General features: G+C 36.2%; 1 protein-coding gene across 1 annotated transcript in view; it reads left to right on the top strand.

Moving 5' to 3' along the window:
• Window positions 1–17715, top strand: part of LOC122805298 (girdin-like) — a 1431879-nt gene that overhangs the window by 1335045 nt on the left and 79119 nt on the right. Inside the window, exons 30-31 of the mRNA XM_044075386.1 lie at window positions 14118–14263; window positions 14403–14510. Of these exons, the coding sequence (XP_043931321.1) occupies window positions 14118–14263; window positions 14403–14510 (254 nt within the window). The remainder of the gene's footprint in view (window positions 1–14117; window positions 14264–14402; window positions 14511–17715) is intronic.

The following is a 17715-nucleotide window of genomic DNA, read 5'->3' as shown; positions in this document are numbered from 1 at the left end:
AGTAGACCAGAGTTCTGCTGTGGCAACCCCTAACCAGGAAAGGCCGAAAGACAGTTTTATTTGTTCAAGGCTGATCTGTCTGTTTTTAATAAAACCTGACTGATATGGGGAAATAATGTAAAGAATAATGGGTTTTAATCTGCCTTCAATAATAGAAGTGATAATTTTTAAATAAGAATTAATAAGAGCAAAGGGTCTGTAAACTGAAGAATCAGTGGGACTGAAATTCTGTTTAGGTAACGGAATAGTATGGGTCTGTTTAGGTAGACATTCACAAAGCTATTAGCACTTACATCATTGAATAAAATTATAACGATAAGTAATATTGGGGGAGTCATAATGGGCACCTACAAATAAGCAGCTCCATTTGAATTAAATATTACTTGTGTCTTTTTATGGTCTTACTTTAGTGAAATTTTGTAAATCATTCGATTCTATCAGTTTTCATTGACAGTATGTGGGCAATACGTGACTACCGAGCTGCAATTTTGCTTACAGACATACAAAATAATAACAGCTCCTTATCCTCGACACTAGAACTTGACTCCCCACATTCTCCAAACCTGTGATCTCCAAACTAAAAGGAAAGTGTGAAAAATATACTTTAATCTCCTTTAAATAAATATAACAATTGTGGTCAATTAATGAACAATGGTTACAGAAACAGGTGAAATGGAAGAACAGACAACAAAAATAAAACTTTCTTGTGTCTGCTGACAGGGATACTGCTAACAAAAGATATAAAATATAAGAAGAGAAAGCTACCACACAAAAACATGAAGATAAACAGAATTTTGCTTTTGAAGAGATAAAGACAGCATTACAACTTCCCACACAATGCTAATGGTAACATTTCTAATCAACTACAGCACATAAACCTGTCACTAGTAGATGGCTGTAAAATAATGGATAAATCAGAGTAATCAATTTCATGCTGTAAAGACAAACTAGAAACATTATCCAAATTACTTTACAATCAACAGACATTCAACAATTGTAAAATTATTACCACTATTACTTATTGCTTTCATTATTACTGGTCTGTACATTTACCTAAGCAGATTCTAAACAGTAAGCTAAGGGAAACAAAGAGTAATAAAATGAAATATTATATGGGTAGAATGTCAGGATGTGCAGAATATTAGACAACTATCAGTCAGGAGGAATAACAATAGCAAGAAATATGTTCTTTATATATTTACATATAGAAAGATAATAATATGCCAGGAGGAGGAGAAAGCAGAGAAAGAATGGAGTTTGCTATGAGCTACGAGGGGCATATAGGGTAAAATGACAGTGAATTGTATGTACTGCTGATTGGAATTTAGCCAGGTCAGGGAGGTATAGTAAAGATGGAAGGCACATTCACTCTGTTGGAAGAAACTTGTGGGAAAAGTGATACCATATTAAGAAGTTCATAATATTTGCTACTTTTAGAGTATGCAGAGATGCAGAGTGAGGGCCAGTGTTTACCAGGAGATTGTTACAAGGATGTTTTGCTTTCATCAGACTGATTTTCAGAATAATGAATGGTGTGTAGACAGAGGTTAAATTTCAAGAGCAATAAAAGATGGAATTTTTAGATATGGATGAAAATAGTACATTTATATTAGTGGTACCTAGGAAGAGCATGTGACTGAGATGGGGGAGGGAGATACCATGATGTAGAAATGTGACAGTTCATGGTCACACAGACAATTGTGCACTGAAAATTATAAAAAGCTAGATAGCTATGCCCAGAGCTGTATAGCTGTCCTAATACTTAAGGGGCAAGATCATAAACAGGAGGATTTTCCTTTGCATAGTTTGAAGTCTATGCATTCTTTAATGATGGCTGGTCTAGAGAAGTTCTAGTCTGGGGATAAAAGGAGTCCACTGGTGTTCTAGCAGGGTTTGAATTATTTGAGTATGCAATTATCTTGCTAATATAGGTGAAGAGATAAAGAAAGATTCAGGCCACAAGCAAAAATGCTTCAATGATCACACTCTCTTATATTTTTAAATAACTAATATTTGCAGTCTGGTACTTTCAGAACTCTTTCATAAGTTTCAGAGATCACAGCCTTCATTTTGTCAAAATGCTCATCTAAGAAGCTATGACTAAAATAGCTATATGATAACTCAAACGGTGGTTTTCATAGTCATTACATATAGGTGCAGTGGGTATGTGAACAGGCTGCAAACAAGCACAGCGTAGATGCAGTTTGCAAAGCTATCACAAATGTTTGAGAAAAGCTAATAGAAATGAGGGAATAATAAGGTGGAAATGTGGAATTTGTGAAAAATCTGTAAGGAACTTATGCAAATAAGATGCTCTTCCCACCTTTATATGATTCATAGCATGGCAACCCTTCCAGCAGGCCCGCACATGGTATATGGTTGCACAGCCAAAGAGGCAGCATCTATTATAACTGTGGGCAATGACATTCACTATGTGACAGTGAAATGTTACACATATAATACATAATGCATGCAGTGTTACTAGTGGGCAATGCTGAGTGATGCATGGCTGATTTACATTGTATTTCAACATTTTTCCTTATATCACAAGCAAAAAAATTGTTCAGAAGATATTCACTGCCATCACTTGTACAGTGCTGAGTGGTTAGAGGCAAAAGTGCAAGTTATACTGGTAGACTTTGACTGGAGGGTAGACAAGCAGGTGTTATTAAAGATATTTAGGACTATACTGTGAGTGTTTCGTTGCACTGTTACTAAGCTTGTATTTACCTACTGAGAGAAAGTTAGTCGCTTTTCAATAATACGTCATTGCTGGTGTTTTTACTTATTTTTGGCTACAGTGCCTGTCTATCTACTGTTTTTTTTTTTAGGTAAAGAGGATTACTTTGCCGTGTCTGCAAAGTAATTTCTGAGTGATTACTGTCTGTTTTACTGATGTTCAAAATTTAACTTAGCTTTGAAAGGTGCCATAACCAATGTCTTCTACAAAGAGAGTCTGGTTGATTGTTACAGAGATTGTGAGCAAATGCTAGCATGTGAGCTTGATGTTGAATGCTCTCATGATGGGAATCTACTTGATGCAGCTAAACTCTAACAGTACTGCAGGACCTAGGCTTTGACTAAGCTTCTACCACTTGTGGAAATCTGAAAAGGCCCGATTGCCTTCTTCTCCTTTTTCTTCTTCCGGGGATTCTCATGAATACCTGCAGAACTTTCTTAAGATACACGTGGTATACAGGCTACTTGTCCACAGTGCATGTTGACACTCCCTTGTCCATGTCAAGCTGTGTCCTTACCATGTACCTGGTAAGTTCCAGTATACTACACATGAGGAATATCTATGAATCTGTGATTCATGACACTGCCCCTTGCCTCCACCATTACCATAGGGTAAGAGGTTGGCAGCAAGGGGTGAGAGGTTGGCATAATGGTTAAGGTACTTACCTTATAGACATAAGGTGGAAGGTTTGATTCTCTTTTTTTTTTTCTTCAATAATCATTTTTATTGTTTTGCCAAACCATTATACATTTCACACACTATTTACATTATGTACAATATTGCTTCCAATGTTTTAGTTCCATTTTGAATTTCCCTATAATACATTCAGAATAAATATCATTTTAACCAAGTACAGGAAATTAAAATCACAAAAAATTAAACATAAAAGCATCTACAATAGACAATTATAAACCAACTCAAGCCAATAATTTGTATTATTTCTACATTTTCTATCTAATCCAAGAATGTGTTGGTACACATACAGAATGTCCTGACGGAAAGTGGATAGGAACCGCTACTCCAAAATAATATTAAAGATTTGTTCCCAAATTTTTATGCTGTTTATACTTTTCTTATTATTTCTAATTAACAATTTGTGCGCTAATATATGCTTAATCGCTAACAGCCTGAAATTTTGCCACGACACCTGTGCTGGGTTCAACCAATTTGTGGCTATATATAATTTCATTAGTAAACTAATATTCATAATTACAATCTTTTTGTTTTGTCCAAATTCTCCGTGGAATATGTAAAATCAGAAATTCCCAGGAGAGTGATGAGTTTTGGTAACCCATTTTTGTAGTTGTAACTTTAAAGAATTCCATAATTTATAAATGCACTTGCAACTCCAGAACATGTGTAACAGGTCTGCTGTCTGATCTACACACTGTGGACATTTAGGTGACTTTTTGAATCAAATTTATGAAGTGTAAGATGGGTATAATATGCATTGTTAAATATCATCAATTGAGTAAAGACCAGTTTTTGAAGTGATACGGATTTTAATGTTAAGTTAAACGCCTCTACTATTTTACTGTCATCTAGGGATGGCAATTTCTCTCTCCAGTATTTGGATAACAGAATATGATTATTATATTTTCTCTCTTTTGCCATTTTATACGCTGAGGATATATATTTTCTATCTTGTTGCAATGCTTCCCACAGATGACCTGAAATAACTAGTTCCTCTTTTTATTTCAGAACTGGTAAAATAATTTATGGCCAAATCTTTTAACTGCCTCATTATAATTAAATAAGAGATGGGAAGATTCATCTCTTTTAAGATATCATGTACCGCTACTCCTAGGAAGGTATAAATCCCTTACAGTTAATTCCTTAATAAATGGATATTTCTTTAAGTCTATCAGTTGATTACCAATAGTTATATTAGGATTTCCATCAAATGGTTGAAACATCATCATATATTTTAAAAGGTTCAAGGAGGCAAACAGAGTTTGAGTCGCCACTGCCCATACCTTGATGTGTTCCATTAACTCATATTTACTCAATGTTTTTATATTCAAAAATGGTACAGCTTTAACATTAATTCTCTTCCCTTTTATATGTTTATAATTTAGCAGTACCCATTTGGGTATCCATTTTCTATTTTCACTATCCAAGTAAGACACCCTTAAAATCCTATTGGCCTGAATCACTGTATAATACATCTCAAAATCTGGTAAATCCAACCCCCCCCTCGTTTTAGGAGCCATCAGTTTTTCATAGGATATTCTCGTTTTTTTGGGTTCCCACAGAAATTTCCCCAGTCCTATCTGAAATTGCTTGAAAAGGATTTCGTGATTTTAAGTTGTGCTGCTCTAAAAATATATAGCATTCTGGGGAGAACGTTCATTTTTATTATCGCTACTCTTGCCATCATCGGTAGCTTCAACTTACTCCATCTTTTCAAATCCATTGTTATTCGGTCTCCAGTTGCCTTAATATTGTTGATAAAAAATTCTCTATTTTCAGTTGAAAAGTCAATCCCCAAATATTTTATTCTTTCTTCTGTCCTTATTCGTCCTATCAATGGTAGCATTGAAAAAGGTGTAGGTGTCTTTAGAGGGAATATTTTGTTTTTTTTTAAATTTAGTCTGTAATTAGCAATTTTCTCAAAGGTTTGTATTGCTGTTAGTATTTTTTCCTTATCTGATACTGTATATATTTAAATCATCTGCAAAAGCAGCCATCCTAACCTTTATCCCAAGAAGTACAGGAGAATTATAAAAAACTTTTTGTTTCATATGAAGAAATAAAGGTTCCAAGTACAGATTAAACAGTATGGGAGACAATGGGCACCCCTGTTGAGTTCCATTTTTAATTTGAATCCTTTTGGAACATTCATGATTTATATATAAACTAGTGTATGCATTCTTGTATAAATTTCTTAACATAGAAATAAAAAGCTGAGGTATATTGAAATATGATAATGTTTCAAATAAATAAGCCAAATTAACTCTATCAAATGCTTTTTGAGCATCAATTATTAAAGCATATATGTTCATATTTTTATACTTTGCATAAGATATTAAAGTATGAAGAGTTAATGTATTATCTGTAGTCTGTCTCCCATCTATAAACCCTGCCTGTTCTTCTGATATTATCAAGTTTATTATTTTTTTTAATCTACTAGCTAGAATAGATGTCATGATTTTCATATCAATATTCAACAATGATATGGGCCTATAATTGTCTGGATTTTTGGGATCACTATTCTCTTTCAATAACAGAATTGTTCTTGAGGCATTAAAATGAAGATCATTGCTGCCATTCAAATGATATAATTAAAGGTCTGTGAAAGTACGGTGCTCAGAATCCCACTAAAAGATTTATAAAATTCAGAGGTCATACCATCTGGTCCTGGGGCTTTATGTGGCTTTAGTTTCTTAATTGCCTCTAGAACTTCATCAACTGTAATCAATGCAGTCAATTCTCCTGAGAATCCTCGTCAATCTTGGGAAAATTAATTTTCTGTAAGAACTCTTTTCTCTCTTCATCATGCCCATGAGTTTGTTGCTCACCATATATCTGATTAAAAATTGATTCAAAAATCTTCATGACATCTGACTTATCAGTATATAACGTATTATTATGATTTATTTCGTAATTAATCTTGTCGATTTCGCCTGATTAATAATACGGGCTAATGCTTTCGAGGGAGTTTGAATGTGATTTGCATATTTAACTAAACTTCTTTGTTCGTACAGTGTCAATTTTCTGTTATGCATAAGAAACAGCTCTTTCTGACATCTTAACAACTCAGTTTCTGTTTGCTCAGTGTAGTTACTCATCAGCTCCTGGTCCAATAATTGTACTTTAGTTTCCAGATCCAGTTGTTCTTTATTTTGGAGTTTTTTATAATAAGTGGCTTTCTGAATAAATAATCCTCTTAACAAAGTTTTAGTTGTAGCCCATTCTATATCTAATGGATGTTCATTACGGGGTATATTGTATACTAATTGTTTAAGTATCTCCTTAACTTCCTGTACTATATCTTCTTTGGTTAATAGGTATGGGTTTAAGGACCAATTATATCCACCATGATTTTTAGTATTCAAAATATCGGTCTTTAAAGTTAAAGTTATTTTAGAATGGTCTGAGAGCTGTCTAGCTTGATTAGAAACCCTAGGGTCAAGTGAAATGAACACTTCTGGAATTAAAAAAAAATCAATTCTTGACCACATTTTATGGCAGCTAGAATAGAAAGTAAAGTTTTCTGCCTTTGCTTGTATGTGTTTGTGTTTAAAAGGGTCATATAGTTTGAAATCCGTTCTCAGTTCTTTCAACGCTACCATTGCCTGCTTATTAAAAGCAGTCAAAGCTCCCAACTTATCAGTTTTAGAATCTTGGTAAGCATTCCAATCCCCCCCATCACTATGTAACAGTTGTTATATGACTGTAGAATAGAGTAAATTGAAGCTATATAATGATGTTGGTTCACATTTGGGGCATAAACACATAAAAGTACTATCGGCTTATCGAAACTTTCAGTTTTGAGAACCACCAAACACCATCTGCCTTCTTTATCTATTTTGTCCTCCAAAATTTCTCCTTGAAACTGATTCTTGATTATAATTGCCACCCCAGCACTATTCGTAGTCCCTTCCGCCTTTACAACCTTCCTAATCCATTTCTTGTCCTTCATTGTTTCCCACTGGTCATTAGTCAAATGTGTTTCTTGTAATAGAATAAAACCTGCTTTTGATTTAAAAAACAAATGCAGAAACAGCTTTCTTTTTTTCATGTTCTGGAGTCCTTTAACATTCCAGGAATCTATTATCCACATTCTAAACTATGAATTGAGGTTTGATTCTCACATGGGATAATTGGCTAGGGTTAAAATGTCTCACAAGAGGAGTTAGCCTAGTATTAATCTATGAACCTATGTACTGATGAATTTCCTTACATATACACTGTAGCACTCTAACCATCTCTACCTGACTCCTAGTGGGGTTTCTGGAGCTAACTGTGAAACATGCCTTCACCTGTCATCCCTATGTACAGATGTGATGGTGAGTACTGCTACCTTCAAAAAGGTAGTCTCTTCGTGACAGCATTTAAGTTATACTACATAGTGCCCCACCCGGATATACTGTCCTTTCTTCGTTATGCTGTCTGTGCAGGTGTGTGAGCCTGTGTCACTGCCTACAGAGTAATCTCTCTTCTGTGGAGTAGGGGTCCCTGCCAGTGCACTTTGTGACTATGTGCCACTGTCCTGAGGTTGTAGCATGAACATAAGAGTAATTTATTTATTTATTTGTGCAGTGAACAACAACCTCCAAAGAAATTAGATAACTGAACAAACAGCTGGCAAGGCAAACAGGAGAAGGAATCGGACACCAAATTAGTGCTTTTGTTCCTTTTTTAATAAAACTGAGCTTCATCAGAAATAGTCAAACCACACTACCACACATTTAAATAAGAAAATGAAATCATCATGTGACATTAAACATCCAATAGACTTCACAAAACAATTAAATGTACTAAAAATATAAAAAACATACAAAATATGTCTATAGCAATATAAATCCACGTGTGTGTGTGTGTGTGTGTGTGTGTGTGTGTGTGTGTGTGTGTGTGTGTGTGTGTGTGCGTATATATATATATATATATATATATATATATATATATATATATAAATGCAAACTTAAATGGGATCCAAAGGATTCCATAGTTTAAAACTGACTATAATTTTTGTAGCTGCAAAAAGCATTTGATGTTAATGGTCTCGTTGAGACCAGGTGTTTGGTCAGCCACCAACAATATCTGCCACAAACTTTCTCAATATTCTAATAAAGCTTTGGAATCACCACAAAACATGTCTGAATTCACATTTTCTAAGACAACAAAAATGAATTTTTTTGAAATTATTACACTCAATAACATGTCGGCCAAGGGCATTAACATCAAATGCTTTTTGCAGCTACAAAAATTATAGTCAGTTTTAAACTATGTAATCCTTAGGATCCTATTTAAGTTTGCATTTATGTATGTATATATATATATATATATATATATATATATATATATATATATATATATATATATATATATATATATATACATACACACACAGACACACACACACACACACACATGTGGATTTATATTGATATAGACATATTTTGTATGGTTTTTATATTTTTTAGTACAAGAAAGACTTTTTAAAATGTTATTGTTTTGTGAAGTCTGTTGGATGTTTAATGTCACATGATAATTTAATTTTCTTATTTAAATGTGTGGAAGTGTGATTTGACTATTTCTGATGAAGCTCTGTTTTATTAAAAAAGGAACGAAAGTGATAATTTGTTGTCCGATTCCTTCTCCTGTTCACCTTGCCAGCTGTTTGTTCATTTATTTATTTGTCATTCTGCTGTCAGTGTCAGCCTGCTGTGGTGCAGCACAACATGCAATTGTTTCTGGTTCTGACTCTGTGAAGACATATGTCAAGCTGTGCTTAATTTGTCATATGACAGTTAAATATGATTTTTTTCTTAAAGGTATGATGTCCATACTTAACATGCATAGTCTGCAGAGTTTGTGCTACATCTGATGTTGGTAGAGTACGTGATAGGGAAATATGTAAGAGTTATATATACACAGGTACCATGCAAAATACCTCTAGCCTGAAATTAAGAAAGTTAAGTAAACACTAACCTTCTACTTTGCCTGACTCTGGATATTGTAGGTGTCTGAGAGTACTACTGGCAATACTACCTTGGATGATTCTTGCAATATCTTCATCTACAGGAAGGTCACTGCCTCTTATAGAGAGAAGGTACTCCTCATTCTATGTTTAAGGTTGGACTTTGGAAAGGCCACCGGTGCTGCCTAGCTCTTGTCCTGGTATGTCCCACCACATCTGTGTTTCTTTTCCTGCACTGTGCCATGGAGTAGTTCCTGCCATCATGCAGCAGTTGGTTGTTCATAAGTGGAAGTGAGCATTCACCTGCCAAAGGCAGCACTGCAGAGGCTGCCATGAGGTGGTTGAATAAGGACAAACTCTCTGGCAGAAATATGTCATTGAATCAGCACCCACAGTCTTCTCACCAGCCCTAGACATGGGTCAAGTTAAACTGAGGAGAGGCTAAGATGGGGTCAATAGGCCAGACGAATAAGAAGAGAAGCCAGTGGCAGCTGATGGCCATCTGCACAGAGGTAAAAATAGTGAAGATACTGTGGCCTCTAGTGGGAACATAGACAATTTGTTCAAGTGAGTTGGTATTAACAAAGTCTAGAAAGTGTTGTCCATATTTGTAACTAGTGGTATGAGTTTGCCAGTTGTTGTATGAGCAGCTAAATTTATTTAGAAGAAAAGTGTTGGGATGGATAGCAAATTTATCTAAAGCATTTAGGTAATTATTGTGGTTAATAGTAAGCATGGTAGGTGATCTGTAGCTAGAAGTGATACTGTACTTAGATTTATTGAGTGTAACATAATCTAGTAGAAGTGCTAAGTACATATCATGAGAGAGGGCATGATTACACTACAATGGCACCAAGTCTCTATAATTACAGAGGTATGGATGTGTTTGAGTGTTAGCAAAGATCTTTTTATTTGGACTCTTAGTGATGAATAGTGACCTTGTTATAATTTGAATTGTAGTTTACTACGTTGGAATGTATAAAAGATGCTCTGCCTAAAAGGCAATGTGGGGGCAGTAAAAGCTTTAGTCAGTATGTGAAAGCCATGCTGAGTGAGGTGTAAGCCATCCCTGGCAAAGCAGGAAGACCTGTCAACAGTCTGCTCCCATGCAGCTACATGCTAGACCCCCCCCCCCCCAGAATGACACAAACTACTCCTCAGCCAGTTATTAATGCTAATTCTTTTATCTTTGAACTGCAGCATGTTTCTTGGCAATAGCAGGATATTATTCAAGACAAGTGTCTTCCTGGTCTCAGACACATGTATAGCAAGAATCAGCATGTCCTTCTGCATGGCTCTCTCAGCAGAGCTCCTACAGTCATTCATTCTTATATGAGCGATCATAGGGTTATACTCATATTTACTGGAATCAAGAGCCTAAAGGCCCTAATTAACTCATGGATCCTGGCTTAGAAAAATCAGTTTACTATCACCCTATTCTTGACCATCCTGGTTCAGGTGGAGTTTGTATGTCTAAGTATAGAGCCAACTATGTCTGAAACATTAGCATGGGTCTGTGTGGACTTTGTGGACTTTAATGGTGTTTAGGTATACAGGTTTACAATACTGGTGAATCTTGGAGGGAGTACGTGAACTGGAAGCAGGAATGTGTGGTGTGTGTGTGTGTGTGTGTGTGTGTGTGTGTGTGTGTGTGTGTGTGTGTGTGTGTGTGTGTGTGTGTGTGTGTGCGTGTGTGTGTGTGTGTGTGTGCGCGCGTGTGTGTGTGTGTGTGTGTGTGTGTGTGCCTGTGTCAATCATAGCTCTCAACTATTCATATTTTCACAAAACGTCCAGATTTTTTACTCATATTTTTGGTCTGTTCTTCATAGAATGTGTGGTTTGAAGCCAATAAATAATGACACACATTTGAGTTTCAGACTTCTTATCCTTCAGAAAAATGCATGCCAACACAGATCTTGTTAATCTAGCAACTTTCTAACTTTGTAAAAGCAATATTTAAAATGTGTGCCTATTTTGGGGCATTTGTGCCCCCATTATTTTAGGCATTGTCCAGATTCCTTACATTACGAGGTTGAGAGGTATGGTGTCTGTTTGTATGTGTTGTTGTATGATCTAGATATTGCATTTTCTTACTGCATTGGCTAGGAGGTATGGGTAGAGAGTTCTTAACCACCCCAGCATAAATTAGGGAGGTGGTAGTGTGCTTTGAAGTGTGAGTATACCGTTAATCAACTGAGACTGTGGTGAGAAATTTGACTGCAGTTTGAATAAGTACAGTAAAACGTGGGTTATTGGTAAGCATGAAACAGCTGTTACAGTGTCTCAAAGTGCAAAGTGCAAGCAGGTTGGATATAAAAGAGTAAAGAGCAGACTGTGATACCTCACTGACTAGAGAGAGTAAAAGAAAATAAGGCAGATACTGGGACTAGTATGGACTGAATAGCATAGCAATATATCTAAAATATATAAGAAGTTAAAATAGAACTACACATAGCAGTTCTCACAACTGGGTATCCAACAGATGATAAAATGCACTAGCAAGATTCACAATTGAGGTTGGTCAGGGCAGTGTGATTAATGCATTTACGTTACTGCAACACCAAGGAATGCAATCAAAACATTGAAGAGCAGCATAATAAGATCTTGTTGTCACCAAGTTAAATCATATAAGAGAAAAACAATTTAGTAGAAATAAAAATGGTGGCAGAATGCTCATGCAATGCAAGTATTAATGCACAACATTGAGCAAAGTAATACAGAAAAGTACTGTAAAAGCAAGTAATATGATTTCTCAATTGAGGCATGGATTATACTGGTTATGGGTCTAACAAAATGCTAGGGAGACCACAACAAAGCTAACTTGGTTTCATCACTAACAGATTAGTACTGAGCAGCAACAAATTTAAAATTAAACTACAGCAGTGTAAACTGAAGAAAGGGAAAAGAGACTTCACCTCTTTGATGTGAACATGCTCTAAACTGTAGTCTGATTATTTTCCTGAGTAAATAGCAAGCGTGAATACTTATTTAATTTGGTGGCTTACTGGGATTCAGTATTCAAAAGTCAATTGTAACTGTGGCAGCGACTTGCCCTGTATACTACTGCTACCACTGCACTGCTGCACACAAAGCACTTAGTCAGCTCCCATGTGTTCCAAAGGGCTTGACTGAGGTTTTTCTTCTCAACCTGGGAAGAGATATGGAAAACAGCTAAACAGAGCTAAGCAGTATAAAGTACCGATGCACACAAATGTTCTTTCTAAATACCTTCTCAGAAGTCTACCAAAAATGGAATCAAGCAATCCAATTAAATATGCTAGTAATGGCAATCTGCAAAATAAGCCTGAAAAGAGTTGCCAACTGTTTCTCCTCTCACCTGAAGCAGCAGTGCCACAATTCTAGCAAAAACAAAATACAGTGACCGTCACTGATGAGTAACTGCTTTCTCTCTGTCTGTGCATTAATGTAGAATATAACTTAGCATAGCACAGCATTTTACAGTATCTGATTAAACAACCAGTCTCCTTACACAAAATAACAAAAGTATGCCAAACCTGGAGGCAGCCACTGAATCTAAAGATGCTGGTAATGATGAAACAAATTAAAGTTTCGGGTAATGGCTAACCACAGAATAAGCCAGAAAAGAGTTAGCAACTGTTCAATGTCTCACCTAAAGCAGAAACACAGCGCTCCCAGTAAAAAAAAAAAAAAAAAAAAAAAAAAAAAAAACAGCATAGTGGCTGATCCTAGACAAACACTTGCCTCCTTTAATCAGGTCCCAGGTGCTCCAGAGATTGAAGTCCCCACCACCACCATCTGAGTAGTGCTGTGGAGCATGCTGAACACAGCTCAATGATATAAAGTACATCTGTACACAGTAGTCCTCTGCTCAGCTGCTTGTGTTTTGTATATATCTTATTTACTAGCTAGGCCTTTCCTAAGGCAGTAGTAGGACACAGGTCTGAAATTTTTAATGTAAGCTGGAAAAGTGGGATAATACTGTAGTACTGCAGTGTGCTCCTAATGAGAGGGAGATATGAAAAGCGATAGCTCAGGTTTTAGCAGTCTAAAGAGAGAGAGAGAGAGAGAGAGAGAGAGAGACCTTTCCCGATATGATCATCTAGTGGTCTCCAGTCCGAGCAGAATTGAATTGAGATGGCAGCTATTAATGAATGCTTGTGTTAAGTCAGGTTTAAATGATAATGTTAAAAGTATTGCAAGTGTACTTAAATACAAAATGATGGAAATATATAAAAAAATAAGTTGAATGAAGTGAATATAAGGCATGAGGCATGATAGTTTATAACATTTTACTTATTGATCTGACACAGTTTTACATATATATTTTGGTATTTATTAGTTATGGTTGAGTTCCTTGATGACATATCTTTAATGAGTGAGTCATGTGATTTTTGAGCAAAACATTTAAATACTGGGTTAGATTTGTAGTATTAGGTTCTGAAGAAGTTTGTTAATAAAAATGAAAGCTCTCAACTAATATTCTACAGTTTATTTTTTTTCCAGGAAACACTTGTGACAAACTCTCACTGTTTATACAATTTTTGTTTTTGGTCAGTCATCATAGGTTGCCCACTGGAGTTAACATCCATTCATATCAGTTTTAAAGAGATATTTTTACTATAATGACTACATTTTCTCATCAGGCAAAACACTGACGTCTCTCCTTAAACAAATATGTTTGCAAAAGAGAGTGGTGGATAAAGCAAAAATAGGAAGTAGTATTGATATTTTCTGATATTTTTTATGCAGCTTATGGCCCAACTGAAAAGCAACCTTGAAGAAGAAAATCGTCACCTTCTTCATCAGATCCAGACTCTTAGTCAAGAGAACCGCACTTTGCTGGAAAAGACTATGGAAAGCAAGGACCAATTCTTTGAGGAACAAAGGCAACACATGTACGAGCCCCAAAAAATTTGAAGGAGGCAAATTTCAGACTTTTAATAAGTGCACTTTAACAGAGAAAGTTTATTGTATTTGGGTAATATTTTTTAGAAAACATTTTTCATTTTGTGTAATTGGGCTTTTGATTTACAGGGACAAGTTGAATGAACTCCGAAGAGAGAAGCAGAAACTTGTGGAGAAGATTATGGATCAGTACAGGGTACTGGATCCTAATATGACTGTGATGGTACCAAAGTCAAAGTAAGTCATTGCCATCAGTAAAAAAAAATCTATCATATATAAAACAATACAGTCCACAACACAGTTGTATACACTTCCCTCAAAGGATTAAAGTATGTGTCTTGATTAATGCTTATAAAAAGCTGATATTGATATGTTAGACTGCTAAGCATGTCAGGCATTTACTATTTTGTAGAGGACAGAATTGCATGTCAAAACTGATTATAAACTACATGAAGAGAAATTAAAATGTTTCAAGACTGTTTGATACAGAGAGGTGAATAAATAAGGAGACCCTCTGCAAAATAATATTCTTGTAGCTCACAGCACAACTTTTATCTTGAGGTGCATTCATGGACTAAATATCATATGCGCATTGTTAACTCAGTTAAATGAAAAGATAAAATGATTCATCAGCCTTCAGAAAAGGATGCAATTTCTTTTTTTACCTAATTCATTATTTCATATCACTTGGAAATTCTCCATTAGGAGGATTAAGACATTACATTTGTTTGTTGGTATAAGGAGACAGCCTGTCAAGTCCACTGTTTAAGTGCATGAAACATTCTGCATCAGCCAGCTTTGGTATTGTCGAGGGATAAAGCCCTAAATATGGCCTAAGTGACCTAAGTTGGATTAATAGCTTAGGCAGTTGAAGGCGTTAGCATGGAAGTATGGTCCTGTCCATCCTGGAGAGGAAATGGGAAGTAAATACATGGGTTATGGGGTAGGCATTATGATTATTGAGTCACCAATGGTTGGTAGCTTTCATAGTGAGAGTGCAGGAGCATTCATCCACATGGAAAGGCATTTTGAGCCTCTAAAGAGACACAGCTCACTCATTCCCCTGCCCAAGGGATGAGGGTTAGGCTATTCAAATCCTCTCATTGCTGGAATGCCAATGAGAGCACAAAGCACCATCATGACCGCCTGAATGATAGTTCCCCCCCCTATCGATAGCTATCATCCTGGCACTGGGTGAAAAGCACCAGAGCTTAGGAATGAATAAATGGACTCTGACTGCTGGAAGTTTGATGGTCAGTGGGCATGCAGCAAAAATGACCTACCAAAAAATAAATAGGCTTCTTCTTTTCTTTCTTCTCCCATCCTTTTTTCTACTTTTCCAATTCCCTCACGAGTGCCAGTATTAACTCCTCCTACACCAGCTATTCCAGTATTCTTTCCATGAGTCTACAGCCCATTGCCTGAAGAAATAGCTTTACAGATTCCAAGAGTAGTTTAGCTGGTCACTACAGTCTACTGCCTTTGTCCCCTCACTAATCCCACCTTTCCTGTGTATTTACTTATTTATATATTTTTCATTTGTTAACTGTGTAAATGCGTTAGTCCAAAGGATATTTCCTGACATGAAGTGGGCCACATGTGCAAGAGTAAATGCAACCTACATATACATGTATATACAGAGAGAGAAGGAGATATAATTTAGTGCATCTAATCAACCAGCATTTTTGGGAGGTGTGAGGAAACAAGACCACTCAGAAAAAACTGATGCAGATGTGGTCAGAATATGCATCTTCCACAAAAGCAGTGAATAAAAATCCTAGACTCTAGACCTGTGAGGCAGAAGTCTTACCATGGAGCTATTATCCATCATACTCCCAATCTTTATTCTGGTCCCTTCTGAGAGGATTCCCATCTCATCTCTGTTCACGCCTTTCCATTTTGCATATCCTTTTGGTGGCTTTCCTTGCTTCTGGAGTCAAGTACCCTGAATACAATTAAACATTCTACTAACTCTTGCCACAAGCCATTCACTCTGTTCCAGATGCGATAACCCCCTGCATCCTTTCTTTGCTCTGCCATCGTCAGTTCTATGCTGCCATGTGCATTTTGGCTCAAGTGCAATGCTTTCCATTTGTCGGGCACAGCCTTGACTGCTGCTTTTTTCCCACTAGTTTATCCTTTCCAAGCAATTTGCTGCAATCTTCCCACCATTCTTTTTCTGCTGCACTTATCTTTGTGTCATCCACAAACTGTTAGTCCTGTTCTGTTTTTCCCTCGAGTATTTATGAAATTAATACAGTGAAGATCACTAAACAGCAGACCAATTGCTGCACTACTCCACTAGTAATTTTTCTTTTCTTGATAATAATAATAATTATCCTGTTTGCTAACCAGACACACAGTTCCTTTTCAGGGGCAACCTAGGAGCAACGTCTGGTTACACAGACTTCTTCAAGGTCACACAAGAGGCAAATGAGGGCTGAGGAAATTGAACCCTGTAACACAGGAGCTACAGCCTGCAACCTTAACCTTTGCATCAACTGCCAGGTAAATCACTCTCCTCTCAAACCTTTGTTTGCACCCTCCAGCCATGTCACAATCCATTTCCTGACTTTTACTACTATAACCACATCTACTAGTAATCATCTATTACACTCTCCCACAGCAACCCAGTTGTAAATAACATCAGATTCAACTGGCACTAGTTCAACTACATCTCCTTCTGATCATTAAGAAAAGGAAGGCATCAAAAGAAGGAAACATTACGTATCCAAAGACTGACCATTTCAGACCACCGGCAGCTATCTGGAGCTTAGACAAACCAAGGTTTCTCCTGAAAAAAAAGGCCCCTCTTGTTAATACAGTGGCACTACTTACTTAAAGCAAGTGAATTACTTTTGATGTTTTCAAAGAATTGGACTTTTATTTAAGAGGGTCTAGCAGCATACCTCAAATTGTCCTAGTGGTCTATACTTTTGGGTATTTAACCAAATTAAAAAAATGTGAACTAAATTACTGCATACCTCTCAACTGTACAGATTTTCACATAATGTCCAGATTTTTGCCTCATATTTTTTATGCATTCCTCCTAAAATCTGTACCTTTCTGGCAAATACCTGAGTATTGAAGTCATTAAATAATGACAAACATTTGAGTTTAAGACTCCAAATCCTTCAGAAAATTCATGCTAATGTTAAAGCTATTATATTATCAACTATCTAAGTTTGTAAGAACAATATTTAAAATTTGTCCCTATTTGTCCCCCCATCATTTTATGCTTTGTCCAGATTTTCTGCTCTAGGATGTTGAGAGGTAGTGTTTTCTAAATGAATTGGATCAGTACAGTATAAATGCATTTATGATACAAATATATCATCTGAAATCAAAAGATTTGTTTCAGACTTATGTACTGGTGGACCTTAGGAAGAGCTTTCGTAAAAAAGAATGGTGGTGTGGAGCTCAACAGAGGAACTAAACAGAG

The sequence above is a fragment of the Protopterus annectens genome, chromosome 6.part1, assembly GCF_019279795.1.
Source record: "Protopterus annectens isolate FY-2018-M chromosome 6.part1, PAN1.0, whole genome shotgun sequence".
NCBI classification, from domain to species: Eukaryota; Metazoa; Chordata; order Ceratodontiformes; family Protopteridae; genus Protopterus; species Protopterus annectens.
Note: the sequence above shows the minus strand (reverse complement) of the source record. Positions and strands in the feature narration are given on the sequence as shown.